Here is a 17,938-nt window from a genome sequence, read left to right on the forward strand (position 1 = left end):
AGTTCCGTATAGGCTTGATAAACCAGCGGGAAAAGTAATGTACTGTTATCAGGTTTTGTTGACAACAATGTCAGTCTTACTGATTGTTACTGATAACTAATTGTGTTTACGGGCATTCATCTGACCTTTAATTCAGGAACCATCTTTTCTTCATCTTTACGTGTAGTTTTCCTTTAACACGAGCATATGCATTAGATTGATAATGTGCAATAATTTAATGATTTCTGTAAAATAATTCGACGCATATGAAACTTAATTTACGGATATCAAATTCAGGATTTGCATGTGAAAAATTTATGCAATGCGGTTTAACCAGAAGCTGAAGAACCCAGGTAGTGTGCTTGCGAAGATTTAATAGGATCTTGTCGAAAGAGCTTTGGAGATTATACTGTTGTAATCATAAAGGTTTCAGGAGAGGGGTCGTAGTGAAAGCAAATTGTGTTAAAAAAAAAATGTGTCAGGGTTGCTTGAAGTGCATGGAGATGTTCAAGGATTGGGTCGTAAGTTTGATCTTAGAGAAGACGTCACCAGTTTGATATCCTCATTCATGGATACACAGAATTGTTGAATATGGACCAACCACACCTGTGGAAAATGGTTCCCAAATTGAATTAGATTACAGAGAAGTGGAGTCACACGGTGTATTAAAACTCCTTCCTAATATGCTGTAGGAGGTTACCACACGGATCACGTGTAGCGCCTTGAGCAGGGTTGTACCGGAATGGGGGTCAGCTTGGCTCTTGGTTCACAGTGTATGGCGACGGCTCCCGTAAGGCTGAGTAACGGAGCCTTTTCCTATTTTTTGTTGCAGTCCCTCCACCCCCTCACCTTATTACACTTGCCATCATTATATTCCATATCTTTTGCAACAAAGCCAAGGTGGTGATCGGTAGCGAATGCCATCTTAAATGGGAACTTCATTTTCCCAGCTTTGTATACGATGTACAGATGGACTGATGTGGTTCTCGTAATGATGGTGAGGTTAGTGCTGGTGGCTTCGTGGGATGGGTGAGGGGCACCGTTGGGCTAGGGAGGATACTGGCGGGTCAAGACGGGTGGAAGAGGGAGGGAGGACACTTAATGTGTGAGGAAGTACTTAGGAAGCAGACGGATTAGAAGTTTATCTGCCGGAGAACAGAAAAAAGTTTTGCGAGTTCTTGTTGTGAGACAGAGACTAGGATGTAAAGTCTGAGGCACTTCACCCACCATTCATTCCCTTTGGCTCAACGGTCGGCTGGAAAATACCTGAGAATGAACACCACATATCATGAGCAGAGTACACTACCATGGAAATGAAATCTGAAATTCTGAAAGGGAAAACTTCCCTTGTCAGTCTTGAATGGGATTCTCTGTAGTGTTAAATCTGAAGTGCGGAAAAGTGGTCATATATTTACAATTGACTGAATCATTTAACGATAAGACACTTGTGTGTACGTGATTTAAAGGAATTGATACTTTTTACGCTGATGTCAGGTGTTATTTATTGCAATATTCTGCTCGTCTCCACAGTTGAACCTCTATCTAATGAGAATATATAGTCGAATGTAATTTTGTTGGTTATGTTACATTTTGAAAACTTTTGTTTATATAATTTTTAAGTTTATTCCATCTACAGAAAATGATATCACGTCTCTCAGTCTTTCGTATTAGTTTGTCATTTCTGGGTGAGACGAATGTTTCGTTGATGTTATTTGTATTCGTTCTGGGTTTTTCTTTATTTTGGTCAATTTTGATTATCAGAATTAAACAGCATATTCCAGATGAGGTGTGAATAGGGTGGAATGAGGAGGAAGTAATGTATTCTTCACATATAGTTATATTTCTAGCTATGAAACTTAATAATCTGTATATTATCTGCAGGGTGGCAATGTTCTGTGTATATTAGACCATTACTTGTGATTGTCATGCCGGGAACTTTTCCTTCCTGTACCTGTAATAATGATTTGCCAAGCATCCTTGTGACATATTTTTTCATGCTATATACATTGCTTTGTATTTGCTGACACTGACATTCGTATATTGTCAAGTTGTGTAAACCATCTTGATTTCCCCAGGCAGTCTTTCTTTGAGTTTGATATCTAATACTTTTGTCTCCAGTGAAATTTGAAATTCTATTGGTGGGTCCTATCCTCACACCACTGATGGTATGGGCACCAGGTCGGACCCCTGTGGTATTCCGCTTTAAATATTCGTCGTTTTCTGTAGGTGAAGTGGCTTGCTGGCCACGCCTAAGTTTTATTCTCTTATGTCATCGGCTTAAATTCTACGTAATAATCTTTTGTTTGCCAAAATCTTGACAGTCTAATATCTATACGTATTTTTGTAATTTTAACTATTGTGGCTAAAGCGAATTCAAATTTGGTGGATTCGTTTAAGCTTTGAAGATGAAACCCAGCAGCCTCTTTAGAAATTCCATTATCAGAGTCCGACAGGTTGTGCGTCCTGCCACCGACGCTATTTATAACTTGCAAAGCAGATATCCCCCTCCCTCCCGTAAACAACTTGAAGCCTCGACATCTCGTACGATATCATCGTCACCCACGTAGCTGTCTACAGTCACATATTCCCTGAACGTACCAAACCTTGGACTGTCAGGCAACCACCACCCTCGGTAGCGACGAAAGTTGCGTTGACGAAAGTGTCGCGAGGTAAAAGCATCCCTGACGAGCTGGTGAATTTTCTGGCCCCTCCCGGAGAAGCAGTAGTTAATTACATGTGATCATCAAGGCTATGATGCTTTTTAAATGTTATAGAGAAGCAGCACAGAAAGGAAATGATATTATGGCAGAAATGATAAAAAAGAAAGAAAAAAACACGACGGGCTTGGGTGATGACGGGTGTGGGCGAGGGAGGGAAAGAGTGTTACCTGTTTTGGGGGGGTTGGATAATGACGGATCAGGACGGGTGGGATGCCTGATCCTCCCAGCGTCAAGGTAAATCCCTCAGAATATAGATAGACAAAGACTTGGAATATATCAAGCAGGAATGGAGTGACGGTGAAGGTTGTTAGGGGAGACCCCCATTAGTTTATGTGGGAGTAGTAGCCCTCTAAAGTGCTGCAGTTGCGTTATTAAAAGTAGTGAATTAACAATAGATGGAAGAGTAATTATAATGTCATTAGTAGGAAGTCAGGATATACGTAACAGTGCTGGTTGTGGTTGTAGTTGTAAAAAGATTTTCATCGTGGTAACGATTGTGATTGTTGAGAATCCTCTTTCTAGTATATGTAGATTTTACTCAACTAACAGTACCATTCCAAACGTAGAACGAATATTTTGTCGGCGAGCATGCTCATTGGTTGAGGCAAACTGCATTGTGATTGGTTTACACGCTGTCGGCATTTGTTGCGGGTAGGATATTGTGCCAGTGGCTCACATAACCCACACTCAGATTAACCTGACCTGCCATTGTATAAGATATTAAGTACATGTGAATGGATTCGCCTCAGTCGTACACCCAGATCCCTTCACGACGCTTTCGAGGAGTCTGGCCGGCTGCGGCTTCTTAACCGACATAACGGTCTAGAAGGCTGCTGGCAAAATAACTATAACGATTTTTTTTTCTACCGGCCACTTCGAATCCAGTCATTGTGACCCAGATGCCGGAGCTTTTTATGCACTCTTTATCCTTTTGCGTCACCGCCCACAGAATGGGTAGGAGCATACCATAATTACGTTGCTTTTTGCGGCAAAAATTAGTTAAAACGAGGCCGTAACTCATTAATGCGTCTCTTCTGCCGTCAGACATCGCATTTATCAGAGACAAATGACTCGCCGCCTTAGGTCTCTCTATGTTTTTTCCCCCGCAAGGAATGCAATCAGCGGAGGGCTAGCTGCCCTTTTTTTTTTTTTTTTTCCCCAAAGCAGATCTTCAAGGCGAACCACGTGACCAGATAAGTGTGGTGAGGTTCGGCAGTAATGGCAGTCGGGGTCCAGCCGGCTTACTGCGGAAATACAGGAATGTTGTGGTATGCGGTCCGTCTGTGAAGTTGGCTGGAAAAATATCCTTGGTACGAGAAGAACATGGGTGAGCCAGATCACACAAAGACCTGACAGACGGACATGGTTATCTGCTAGAGTGCAATAATAGGATCCTAATCCTCGAATCTGTTTGAACTGAAACAGAGAGGCAAAGAGGAAGGTTCCCTCCCTCCCACCATACCAACAGCTGTGAAGGTCTACCATATAATAGAAAGCATATTGACATGGACGTTCTGTATGAAGGCACGAATAGAAAACACAAGTCTCGTCAATTTTCAGTTGCCAGAAAATAGTGATGAAGGATCTTAGCCGCGGAAGGAACAAATAAAAATGAAGTACGTGCACATATTGTCTTTCTCTCAAACGGGCTTATCCGGTAATCATAGATATCACCGGAGTATTTTGCAAGAAAGGACTTGAACGTATTGATGGGTCTGAATACAATGCAGCAGACTCAGGGATAGATACTGTGGGTAGTAGGCTGGCCGCCCTCCCGGCCAGGGGAGCGAGGGTCCGCGTAGGTGTTGGTGTGGTTCTCATTGTTGGACATTTTCTTCGAGGTGTTTCACCGAATATCATCCCAGAATATTTCAATACCAGATCAAGACCATTACGACCGTCACATACATATAAAACACTCACAAATACTTGACTTTTCTTGTCAAAATTCGATGCGAATTGAGAGGGGGGAAAAATCTGAGTTAGTAATTAGATACGTAAGCGAATGTGTGTGTGTGTGTGTGTGTGTGTGTGTGGAGGGAGTGCTTGGTAGGCAGGGTACAGGAATAGCTGCTCGGTAATACTGCACGCACTGTCGTCATTTTATACGGAATTATTCATTCACATTCAAGCATTTATGTACGGGAGTTTCCACCTACGACGGGAAAGAATTCAATGACTGCTCACTCTTACATGATAAGTATCAGCGTGATAGGACGTAGTTGCTAGGATCAAGAGTAATAACATTTTTTGTAACTCATCAACAGTGAATCATACGGTGACGGGGGAACAAAAAAATAATAATAATCATAAATACTGTTCAGGAAATTAAGGGGGGCCAGGTGAGGATATTCCCTCTAAGGCCCAGTCCTCTGTTCTTAACGCTACCTCGCTAATGCGGGAAATGGCGAATAGTATGAAAGAAAGAAAGAAAATACTGTTCAGGAAATTAAGAATTGTATTCCCCACCCACCTCCAGAATATATGAATTACTAAAGAAGGAAGGTGATTGCTGCTGATCTGAGCACACTGTCACCATTGTCAGTTGTTATTTTGCCGGTATATCAGCAGCGAGAGTCAAACGGATATCACTTTTTTTCACCCATTGTGCTGCTATTGACTGCATTTATCAATATCTGTTACAGATGAACAGTTTTTTTGCAAGTATCATTATTCTCAGAAATATCACTTCTGTTGAATTCTAATTTTACTAAGGCCAGCAGGAGTCGTCAGAATGCCTTCATGCATCGCCAACTTGAAGTTGGGTTAAAACAGTCATCCTTACCTAACCCTTGAGCAGGGAATTCTCTCCGTTCCCTCCCCAGAATCTAGCTTGCCTCAGCGTACCCCAGAGGTAGACGACAGTGCGAAAAATATGTAACGAGAAGCCTGATAAATCCTCTCGACATAATTACGTTTGAGACCCACTTCTGCCGACGTATCGACGACATGACTTGGTAAAACGACCACTTCTTTACGCCTATTTTTGTGTATTATAAAACAAGACTTTTACTAGTAATGAAGAAGCAAAAGTATTATCATTATTGTTATTATTATTTGTAGTAGTATTAGTAGTGGCATTATTATTAGTAGTAGTAGTAGTAGTAGTAGTGGCATTATTATTATTCACTATTTTTATTATTATTATTATTATTATTATTATTATTAGTATTATTATTGTTATTATTATTATCATGATCATTATCATCATCATCATCGTTACTGGCTTCTTCGGCCGACCCTGGAACCTAGCTTAGATCACTTAGAGTTAGATCAAAATAGCCATCCTCACTGCAAAAGCCATAACCACTAGAATCCACATAAGCGAGATTCAAGAGCGTCCTTAAACTTAGGATAAATCAAAGTGTGTTCACTATACTTTTCTTCACACCCTCATCTTCCCAGTACCCTTATCTTCAGTCTACTATGTTCAAGACTAGCCTACACTTTCATATTCACTGCTAAGACCATCACTGCACCCTCTATACCCTGGACCTCAGCATTAAGAGTGAGGTAAAAAGCTAAAGTTTTCCCACAGACACAGTCACACAACTCCATTATTTGTAAAAAGACTATCATTAGTAGTAGCAGTAGTAGTTGCAGCATTTTCAAACAATCGGCCTAGAAATATGAATTGTTCAAAATCACAAGGCACGAGGGCACCAGAGCGTGCCAGCCACCATTTACACCTTGTTAACTCTGGGGTGGGCCTAATATAACAAGGCTTTCATGATGAAATAGCTTTAAAATAGTGGCACAGTACGGAACCGTAGCCAGAGCGGCCACCATGGACTCGGACGATCATAGATCCCTCAGGGAAAGGGAAACTGACAACACGGAGCCATAGTCAGGACCTTTACCACCGACTCGGACGATTATGGTTCCCTCAGGGATACCGAAGCTGACAGCACTGAACCGAGGCCAGAGCCATCCACACCGAGTCCGACGATACGAGCTCCTTTAGGTATAGCGAACCCAACAACACGGAGCCATAACCAGAGCCGTTAGCACCGACTGAGACGATCTTAGTTCCCTCAGGTAAAGTGAAACTGGCGACTCATTCACTTTCCAAGCAAGACGCGTGTCAGTTGATCCTCTTCCTGCTGGTATGTGAAACTGCATTCTTCCCGCGTCTTCATTAAAACCCGCTGCTACCTCACCATGGAATTCATGCGCGTACCAACTGTATGAGTATGGCACTCTGATAGGTCTTCCCACCTCGTCACAAAATTTAGGGGTCTGTCGCCTTAAGATTTCTCAGCAGTGCATGAAATTCAAATGTTCATCTGCCTTCCCAGCATTTAGTGCACCTGCTTTTATGTATATATATATATATATATATATATATATATATATATATATATATATATATATATATATATATATATATGATTTTGTTCCTAATTGCCTCCAGGCTATTTAGCGAGGTAACGTCTGGATCAGAGGAACTGAACCAATTTATCACACAACTATTCTCTCGCTGTCATGTATAGTGTATCGCAACGAGAGCCTACCATCTATAGCCAAGTCCCAAAGACTACTCCATGACTTACCTTTAACTATTCATAATCCTTGGATCAACTCATCGATCCACATATCTCCTAAACATGTTCCTCTTACTGAACTTTCAGATCCCGATGCCCCAAAGCCGCCTTCATCCCAGCGCCAAAACATCCAGTGCTTCTTTCTCAAACTTAGCACCAATCTCTCCCTTCATTTCATCTTGTTTGAAACTTACACTCAGACATCTAAATCTGGTCCTTTTGTTACAGTTTTTGAAAATTGATAATACGTTAGGGGAGGGTTCCCAACCCCGAAGAACTCCCGCGACCGCTTGTTGATCACTTCGTACGACTAGAAGACATCGAGAATTCACAGGTTTTTTTTTTTTTTTTTTACATTACACGCTGCAGTACTCACTGGTTACAGGGATGTCCTTACATTTGCGCACAACGATACAACCATCGAACACAGAGGTGAGAGACGCTTGTGTCAAAGATTTTTCCGTCATACCGATGGGTCGTACCCTCATGCTCGAGGGTCGTAATGATGATAGAGGGTCGTTCCTTTATACTTGAGGGGTCGTACCATGGTGTTCAAAGGGTTAATACTGTTGACTGCATGTTCCCCCAGCCTGTGTTTGCTGATTCTTAATTCAGATTTTGAATATGGGATGGACAGATACCAGATCTCCTGATGGTCTACGACGAGGTTATTTGTTGGACAGACAACAGACCTGCTTGACGAGGGTACAGAAACGTTCATAATCGTATTTGTGGTAGAAACAAGAAAGTATACCAACAGGAGCCTGTTTTAGGTTTAGGATACGTTCACTCTATAAGAATATGCCGTCTCTAGATGGTTGAGAGCTCATTGGCTAGAACTGTGGACATGGTATCGAGTCCTGTTTGCATAGTTTGTAGAGTACCAGAATCTGTATTCACTTAAAAGCTACTTAATAAATGACAATCACATGTTACATTTTAGAGGATGTATTATTTACCTCTATGTTGAAATAAGGATTTAGATGTCATTCCGATTTTTCGTCTCTCCAGATATGGCGGGAAATATGATAGCTTCGCCGGGGGGAAACTGACACAAAAACTTACATTTTTATTTCCCAGTAGACGGACTCGGTTCAGTATGATGGATAATAACCCCTAAAGTATTTATTTTATTCCCGGCAATGTACCCCGTTCGTCGTGATTAAGCATGATGTCTACCTACTGTATACAAGGTGTATCCCAACTTTAACCATCGGTTTCACATTAAGATATGGAATACAGGTATCGTAACTGGATATATTAATAGAAATGTACCATTAAAAGTCCTGTGTTAAAGAGGTGTATATGCTTAACGCATGTATAACACATTTGGTGATGCAGTTGACAGAAATAGACCAATGAAATACTGGTATCGGATGATAGGCTTGAATGGCGTACTCACAGCAGTAGGGAAGTGTGTCATGGCTAGGAAGATGCGTATATAAACAAACATGTGGCGACGCGAATTTACTAACAATAACAATGTTGACCCCCCGCACGTGCAGCCAGCGGGAGGAGGGGCGGGGAGTATTAGGAAGGGGGTGGGGGTGGAGAGAAGTGTTGCGTAGTTGGAGGTGAGGGAGGGAGGCTACTGTGGGGGTGGGGGGACGGGGGAACGGTAGCGACGCTATCGCTAGCCACGCGCGCGTGTGTGTGTGTGTTTTGCTGACTGCGGCGCAGCCAGGAGCTTGCCACCGGCACCCACGGTGGCCGATGTCACAACCCTCCCTACCGGCGACGCTGGCAGAGCTTTACACCGACGTCGCTCCTCCGAGGGAAAGAGGCTTGACCGCACTCCCTCATGAACTGGACTGCGACTCCTGCTCGCCAGGGAGTCGTCACCTCCATCAGAAGCGGATTTATAACTTGACTGATGTTCATTACGTTATATATGATTCTGATCCTATGAAAACGTATACCAGTATATTCAACAAACTATATATTCTGTTGTTAAAGTGCAATTAAGTACATATTGTAGTTCTGATACCATTATATATATATATATATATATATATATATATATATATATATATATATATATATATATATATATATCGCTACCTCGCAAACGCGGGAGACAGCGACAAAGTATAATAAAAAAAATATATAAATGCGAATTGTTCTTAGAGGAATAAAATAGGGTAGAGCGTATCTTTGTACATATAATTACTTGTATATGGGTATGAACGAATATATTTTGGGCCTGTTTTGGTTGTTGGTGGGCCCACGTTGTTTGATGGAGCTGTTTTATTTGTTATTTATATGTTGACTGCATCCTCTTGTCTACTCCGTCGCTGATCTCCACTGGCAATTACAGTGGAGAAGACTCACAGACTAGTGTGAACTGGTTTTCGCTGGCCACAGTCTCAACACATATTGACGGTGCGAGGGAGGGATAGACTAAGGTGTGTGTGTGTGTGTGTCTCCCGCGGTGTCCTGATGACCTTGGCCTCCGGTCCCTCCTTCTCCTGCCCACAACCCCAGCACACTCACACACACACACACACACATGCGCGCGTGTTTGTACCCGGAAAAGATAAAAAAAAAAAGGTAATAAAAAGCTTTTGTAATGGGAGAAATCTGCTCAAGTCGGAGTACGGTAAAGATGCACCTGCTTGGTCACAGAGAGGGATACCTTGGCTGAGCTACAGTGAGGAGTGTGTGGTCTGAGGCACAGTGAGGAGTGTGTGGGTTGAGCCACAGTGAGGAGTGTGTGGGCTGAGCCACAGTGAAGAGTGTGGGTTGAGCCACAGTGAGGAGTGTGTGGGCTGAGCCACAGTGAAGAGTGTGGGTTGAGCCACAGTGAGGAGTGTGGGCTGAGCCACAGTGAGGAGTGTGTGATCTGCGCCAAAGTGAGGAGTGTGTGGTCTGAGCCACAGTGAGGAGTGTGTGGTCTGAGCCACAGTGAGGAGTGTGTGTGGTGGTCCATATGATGTCAGGGTCATGGCGGTAGGGAGCTGATCAGGACCACATGATGAGGGTAACCCAGGGTCGCATGGTGGGAAGTTGCCACGTTACAGAGTCACATGGTGGGGAGTAACTCAAGGCCACGTGGTGAGAAGTAACTCCGGGCCGCTTGGTGAGGAGTAACTAAGGGTCACGCGGTGAGGAGTAACTCAGGGTTGCATGGTTGGGAGTAACTCAGGCCACGTGGGGAGGAGTAACCAGGGTTACGTTGTGGGAAATGACTGGTCTACACAGTGTGGAATATCGTAGGACCGCGTGGTATTACTAACTAGTTCTGGAACCTTGCATACTTTTAACTTAAAATTGCTAATCACTTTTTTTTTTTTTTTTTTACATATTTTGCCACTAATGATGGTTTACAAACATCTCTTACTCACAATTGATAATTTTTTGTGATCAAAATGCGCTACATTACGTTTGTCTACATTAAAAGCCAAAAATGTTTCTGGCCGCTTTGATTACATGTCTCAGTTGACGAATCTTTAGCCAGTCTTCCTTTGAGTGCGCTGTATCTCCTAATTTTGTAACATCGGCAGGTTTTGAAAACTATTAAATCAGGCCACAGTGTCGGGGTAGGTGAAGGTCTTGGTTAGGCTAAGTCATGGTGTAGGGTAATTTAAAGGTATTGGATTAAGACACCTCATGCCATGTTGTAGGTTAAGTCAAGGTTGTGGTGTGGGGTAAATCAAGATGCAATGTCAGAGAAGTGATCATGGTGTAGTCGTGATGTAAGTCATGGTCTTAGTGTAGGGTAAATCATGTTCATGGTTTAGGGTAAGTTGAGGCCATGGTGTTGGGTAAGTCAAGGCCACGGTGGAAGGTAAGTCAATGCCAACAGTGGAGGGTAGGCCGAGGCCAGGGTGTAGAGTAAGTCAAAGTTAACGTGTAGTAAGTCAGCTAGTAATGGTAGTGTTAGGAGGGTTTCTAATTACGGCGAAATGTACTGATTACCATATACACGACTGATATTAATGAGGTGTAGATGTGTTCTTATGATTGTGTTCTTATGATTCTTTATTTGTTCATCATTTATCTGGGCAGTTTTTTTTTTTCACATTTATTGATAGACGATTAGAAATTACAACATAACTGAACTTGGTCACAGTACAGGAATATATTTTGCGCAAGACCGAAAGTTTTGAACTTAATCTTTTCATTGAACAATCTTTCTGGCATTAAGCAATGAGCATGCATGTGGCGATTACTGTAACACGTGTTTTGGTGTATAAGACTGAATAGTCCAACGAGGAACGTGAGGGAATGGCTGATCTAGGTCAAGGTGACGCGATAAAAAGCCATTAATATTTATCTTTCTTGTTGGCTGGAGGGATTTAATGATTTTGGAGTACTTCTCAATTTTTTTCATGGAGATTTGTGAGCAAGAGACAGTTCGAATAAGAAAAAAATAGAAGAGTAATGGGTAATACGCCTCAATCTAGACGCCCTGTTGTTATAATCGATTGATTTTCGTATGGGTACATTCTGGTCGATAGCAGATTCACGTGGCGTGGTTGAGGAAACTGGTAGAATAGCATATAATTTCAGGAGTTCATATCAACGACATATACTTCAATGTTTAATGTATCATAACAGCTGACTCTTACATTAGTCCATAGAAGCGCTCTAGCGCGGAATGTGTCAACTGCGAGTGACAATTAGGAAATATCTCGGCATCAAAACGTTCCGGCGTGGGGTGTTTAGGAGCAGCTGGCACGGACCAACAAACGTTTGGGTGTATGGTCGGGGAGCGCCACACAAGGGCAGGGGATTCGCGGCTAGAAATAGTATCGGCGTGACGTAACTGCCATGGTCTACACCTCGCAAACGCCGAGTCCGTAGCTCTCGGCACCGTGCCAGGGCTCTAGCCTAGCTAGGGCTGCCAGCTGTCAGAGCCATGTCAAACTAAAAGGTTGGGTTTCACATAAATATTTACGTTTTTTTGTGAATAGCTTACCGTGTATGCACTTATGATTTACGATTAAAAGTTCGTTCAATTTGTAATTTAATTGTCTGTAGCCATTCTGTGTTTTTGTCGTACTATGATATTCATTAGACTCCTAGTAGGTAAGGGGACAATCGTGTAAGATGCAACTCTGTCACATGTTGTATCAACAAGTTGCAGCTATTACTATGAAGGTGACCGGGAGTCCAAGGATATCATGAAAAAGGGAAACTGACACATAAGGCGGAGTGTAACCCAGGCAGAAATCACAGGAACGACAAAGAACCACTTCCTGATTTTTCTTAGTGGTCAATAGCCTCTGTAATCCTACAGTAACCTGTATCATATTTTATTTGATTTCTTGCTTAATGGACGTGACAAAGAGAACCATGAAAACTCTCTGCACAATGTAATGTCGAAGTGACTTACTTCAGTAAATTTTTAAGCATTACTTTCACTGCTATAGAGAAAAATCTACTAGTCCGTATCATAGACTCTGTTACTAAGAGAGTTTAAGGCAACTAAAAAAAAGATTCTCTGCTGAAGGTATTTATATCTGAGTTGGACACCAGGCCGCCAAGCACTGCACACTTCAAGCCAACTTGTAATAACTATGTCTAACATCTGTGATGGAATTCTCTAATTCTTAACAGGTGACCTGAACTCTGACTGAAGCAGTGGCTTGGCAATGCTGCCAGACTCACCTTGCAAACTTATCTACTTGAGTCCAGGTCTTGATATAATTGTTTGACATAAACAAAGTAGCTCTTCAGTGTTTGCATTTACTTTGTACAATAGAAACGAAGATTCTTTCTTTACCTTACGATTATGATGATTTATGAGTTTGCAGTTCAAGTTAGCTTTTAAATAATGGTGTAAATAGTTAAGATCTTTGAGCAAAGTTACCATTTTTCTTAAGTTTTGCTTGTGATCGATTGCTAAGGTCGGAGATTAACCAACGTAGTTCAAGAACACAAACATTATGTATATAGAATGATGATATTAACATTAAGGAGATATTCTAAGCCTTTGAGTATCAGTCCATTCATAATTTCTGAGAATAAGATAGATGTATAGAAGTCAGAGGGCAAATATGCATTTGTATTGTTACACATTCTGTAAGTTTCAGGGTCACCAAAAAATGTCAAAGACAACTTTGTCTTGACGAGCTACAATTCTGAGGACTTTGTGTAGATAATCTTACTTTTATATTCTGGAACTGTTAATGCACAGTGATTAGACTTATGTATACATATTCCAGCCATATGGACCAGTGCCTGAGTGCTGCTGATTACCAAATGCTGAGATGCGTAATTCGAGGACGAAGGCGAGGATGGAGATGACGTCGGGGAGGCCACGCAGCACCTCTGCTCTCCTACTGAGTATGATGCTACATCAGAGATCTACGCTCCGTTGTCATTTCTTCCCCTCACTGTCAACTGTTCCTCATCAGTGGCCCAACTCTTACACTCATCCCATACCAATCTCCATACATGCCGTATCTTCAGTATAATATATATACCCACCAATCCTGTACCAACGAAAATATCTTCACTCATTGATCACGTACGGCAACCAGTCATTGCACGTTGAGCACGACTAATAAGAACCATAACATTTTTGTTACAACCTAATGCCACACACTCCGTTTAAAGCGTTCCACATCTACCCAACGCCACTGCCAAACTCTAAATGTAACCCTTCTTCACAAAACACCATAACCAACCCCATTACCTCAACTAGCCTTGACCTCCACAAAGAACCTAATCATAACCGCCCCCATACATTATACAGTGAATCCTTTCTCTTTAGAAAAAGTACTCACATCGCATCAACCAGACACTAAGCAATGATACACACATTAGCTGAAACGAAATTCTACACGAAAACCTACGTACAAGTGGCTTCAGCTGAAACACCCGGCAACGCATGCAAGTGTAAGGACGCCTTTTTAGGAAAGTCAGCCTTCTAAACTTAGGCAAGTGCTTCCACAGACTCTGCTAGCGAAAGAAATCATCATTATTGATTATCTAAGCGTATAGGTACGACAGAGGGCGTGAAATTACAATGTAATCGACGTATGTAGCCATAGTAATAAATTTACCCAGAGCTTACAATATGGTAAAATAAAGTGACTAAATCTGGTGTTGTAATTGATATTCTTCCTCCAATACTTTATGTTATACATTAGTAGACTGAGAACGGAAACCCCGGGGAGAACTGTATGAAACAACTTTTAGATTAATCTTGTACAGCAGTAAGTTGATGTGATGTTTGTAGATGGTATATTCGCCCCATGTACAGGCATGTACAGAGCATCAGATTGGGGAAGAGCAGTGTGGTTTCAGAAGTGGTAGAGGATGTGTGGATCAGGTGTTTGCTTTGAAGAATGTATGTGAGAAATACTTAGAAAAGCAAATGGATTTGTATGTAGCATTTATGGATCTGGAGAAGGCATATGATAGAGTTGATAGAGATGCTCTGTGGAAGGTATTAAGAATATATGGTGTGGGAGGCAAGTTGTTAGAAGCAGTGAAAAGTTTTTATCGAGGATGTAAGGCATGTGTACGTGTGGGAAGAGAGGAAAGTGATTGGTTCTCAGTGAATGTAGGTTTGCGGCAGGGGTGTGTGATGTCTCCATGGTTGTTTAATTTGTTTATGGATGGGGTTGTTAGGGAGGTAAATGCAAGAGTTTTGGAAAGAGGGGCAAGTATGAAGTCTGTTGGGGATGAGAGAGCTTGGGAAGTGAGTCAGTTGTTGTTCGCTGATGATACAGCGCTGGTGGCGGATTCATGTGAGAAACTGCAGAAGCTGGTGACGGAGTTTGGTAAAGTGTGTGGAAGAAGAAAGTTAAGAGTAAATGTCAATAAGAGCAAGGTTATTAGGTACAGTAGGGTTGAGGGTCAAGTCAATTGGGAGGTGAGTTTGAATGGTGAGAGGCTGGAGGAAGTGAAGTGTTTTAGATATCTGGGAGTGGATCTGTCAGCGGATGGAACCATGGAAGCGGAAGTGGATCATAGGGTGGGGGAGGGGGCGAAAATTTTGGGAGCCTTGAAAAATGTGTGGAAGTCGAGAACATTATCCCGGAAAGCAAAAATGGGTATGTTTGAAGGAATAGTAGTTCCAACAATGTTGTATGGTTGCGAGGCGTGGGCTATGGATAGAGTTGTGCGCAGGAGGATGGATGTGCTGGAAATGAGATGTTTGAGGACAATGTGTGGTGTGGGGTGGTTTGATCGAGTAAGTAACGTAAGGGTAAGAGAGATGTGTGGAAATAAAAAGAGCGTGGTTGAGAGAGCAGAAGAGGGTGTTTTGAAATGGTTTGGGCACATGGAGAGGATGAGTGAGGAAAGATTGACCAAGAGGATATATGTGTCGGAGGTGGAGGGTACGAGGAGAAGAGGGAGACCAAATTGGAGGTGGAAAGATGGAGTGAAAAGGATTTTGTGTGATCGGGGCCTGAACATGCAGGAGGGTGAAAGGAGGGCAAGGAATAGAGTGAATTGGAGCGATGTGGTATACAGGGGTTGACGTGCTGTCAGTGGATTGAATCAAGGCATGTGAAGCGTCTGGGGTAAACCATGGAAAGCTGTGTAGGTATGTATATTTGCGTGTGTGGACGTGTGTATGTACATGTGTATGGGGGGGGTTGGGCCATTTCTTTCGTCTGTTTCCTTGCGCTACCTCGCAAACGCGGGAGACAGCGACAAAGTATAAAAAAAAAAAAAAAAAAAAAAAATATTCGCCCCAATCGGGATGCTGTTTAGTGTAGTAAGTGCTCATTTGGAATTTTTATGAATTCAGTCAATCTCGGACTTAAAAGCAAATACGTAAAACCCGTCCAAAATATAATTCTTATAGCTGAGAACATAAACTCCTTTAACAGGAATTCACAGTTGCACCCGCCCAATTCTATTGTCTATCGACTGATGGCAGTCCCGTTTACATGATTTCTTATAAAATTCGTAATTTTCATCTTAAAAGCTAAAAAATTAATCTAGTGATCGTCACCTCTCGGTGAAACATGTATATATTTTCCATGAACTGTTTATCATTCGGTCACGCCAAACACTCGCTACCTTTCCATTAACACATAAGTAAATAATAATTTTACACACACACACACACACACACGCTTAAGCGATTGCGTATTTTGTCGGTTAAGCTTAAGTACAGATGACATTCTTTTGCTTATTTGTGTGATATTTATATTACATTTATGGGCGTGGATTTCTTAGTTATGCTCAGCTATTATAGTAGACATAATATGGATCTCTGTATAAGAGTTGTGTAAATATGGGTACTAAAGTAACATACATCTCAACGAAGTAACATTGATGACTAAAAAAAAATGTTCATTCACTTTCGTCTGTATCAAATAGTGAGCGTCTGGCAGTGTCACGTGGTCTACGCTTACAAACCTCATGCCTCAAGTATGATAAATGAATGACGACCTTTTCTTTTCGCATTTACCCCCGTCTAAAAACGCAGTATACTAATCAGTCTCAGAACATTTAAGCTGGGTCGACGAGTGCTGGGGAGAGAAGTTGCAATACGACGAACGCAGGGCGTTCGTAAGTGGCAATGGAAGTAATGAAGAGGTGCGTAACGTTGCTCATTTGTCGTGTAGTAGTGCATTATGGGTTGTAACGAATCAACCAATCAGAGCTCAGCGCGCTCGCCGCCATGTTTCTCTAGTATTCTTAAGAAGTTGCTGTGGGCTTACGATTATTTTGGAATTTATGGGATTTTAGTGGGTTTGGCGGTGATTATACCTCAAGATGGCCTCTGATGGGCCAGGAAAGTATAGGGAACGGAAAAGTAGAACGACAAAGCCATATGATCGGCCGAAGGTGAGGATTTGTTTGTGATTACTTCTCTGGCATACCGCTAACTTCCCCGAATTTACTGTTAGGATGCCCTCAAATATATCTAATTAAACGGCTATACAACGTTTGTGGTGTTAGTAACCCGTGGTAGGTAGTGCAGTGACGGGTGAAGCCATGGCTGGCGGCTAAGAGCCATAATGACTTGTTTCATACCACTTGCCAGAGGATCAGGATTCTGGCAGCGAGTTTCATGTTTTCCCACAACACGGGCAATGTAGGCCCTATGTAAATAAACCCAGGCCTTAGGGGTTACAGTCTTTAGTAATTATGAAGCCCTGTGCTATGGGGTTGCGGGGAATCTGAGTTCTGTCGTGGTTTAGACATAGGAATGTAGTCCTGTAGATTCTACATTTGTTTACCTTTCAGTATTTCCCACAGCGGAGTCCATGAATTGTAGCATTTGAGCTTCCTAGTGCTAATCTGTCTGTAAGTCGGGAATCAAACATATGCAAGAATATTTAGGATAAATTTGAAGCACACTGTTAATGTATTTTTTTTTCTTTATTGTATTTGACTTAATGTAGGATTTTTGGGCATACATCAAGGCAAAGTGTCAAGTTAGTCCTGTATTGTAATATTTTTATTGAATAGGTTAATTATTATTTTAACACATTTCATACATAAAGAATTGAATTACTCAGTGGTAATGCTTAAAATGTGCTGGGAAATTTTGGGTTTAATTTCAAAATAGGTGAAACTTGCAGAAATCAAGGAAATTTTTGAAAACCTTGTAAATTTAGTTTTGCATTGTAACTACCCTTGAATATAGGATGATTTGTTTTGCAATGCTATGTATTTTTGAAAGAATATTATAAGAGATTTAGAGCATGATTTAAAGTTTATTTTATGACCAAAGAAGTCAGTCATTAGTGAGGAACATGAGATTCAGAAAAAATA

At 41.7% G+C, this 17,938-nt stretch overlaps 2 protein-coding genes across 4 annotated transcripts in view; both read left to right on the top strand.

Annotated features, from left to right (window-relative positions):
* Positions 1–14,297, top strand: part of LOC139765168 (protein FAM185A) — a 54,775-nt gene extending 40,478 nt beyond the window's left edge. For both annotated transcript variants that reach the window (XR_011716597.1, XM_071692420.1), the window contains one exon: positions 13,414–14,297. Coding sequence is in view for 1 of the 2 variants with exons in the window: in XM_071692420.1 (XP_071548521.1) it covers positions 13,414–13,443 (30 nt within the window). In the remaining variant the exon portion in view is untranslated. The remainder of the gene's footprint in view (positions 1–13,413) is intronic.
* Positions 14,298–16,792: 2,495 nt separating this feature from the next.
* The window catches only part of Nup153 (Nucleoporin 153kD), a 36,206-nt gene continuing 35,060 nt past the window's right edge, over positions 16,793–17,938 (top strand). Inside the window, exon 1 of one of the 2 annotated variants that reach the window (XM_071692427.1) lies at positions 16,793–17,005. In XM_071692427.1, coding sequence (XP_071548528.1) covers positions 16,934–17,005 — 72 coding nt within the window. In that variant the 5' untranslated portion in view covers positions 16,793–16,933. The remainder of the gene's footprint in view (positions 17,006–17,938) is intronic. The other variant, XM_071692426.1, reaches the window with a different exon arrangement.

Source organism: Panulirus ornatus, chromosome 53 (assembly GCF_036320965.1).
Source record: "Panulirus ornatus isolate Po-2019 chromosome 53, ASM3632096v1, whole genome shotgun sequence".
NCBI lineage: Eukaryota > Metazoa > Arthropoda > Malacostraca > Decapoda > Palinuridae > Panulirus > Panulirus ornatus.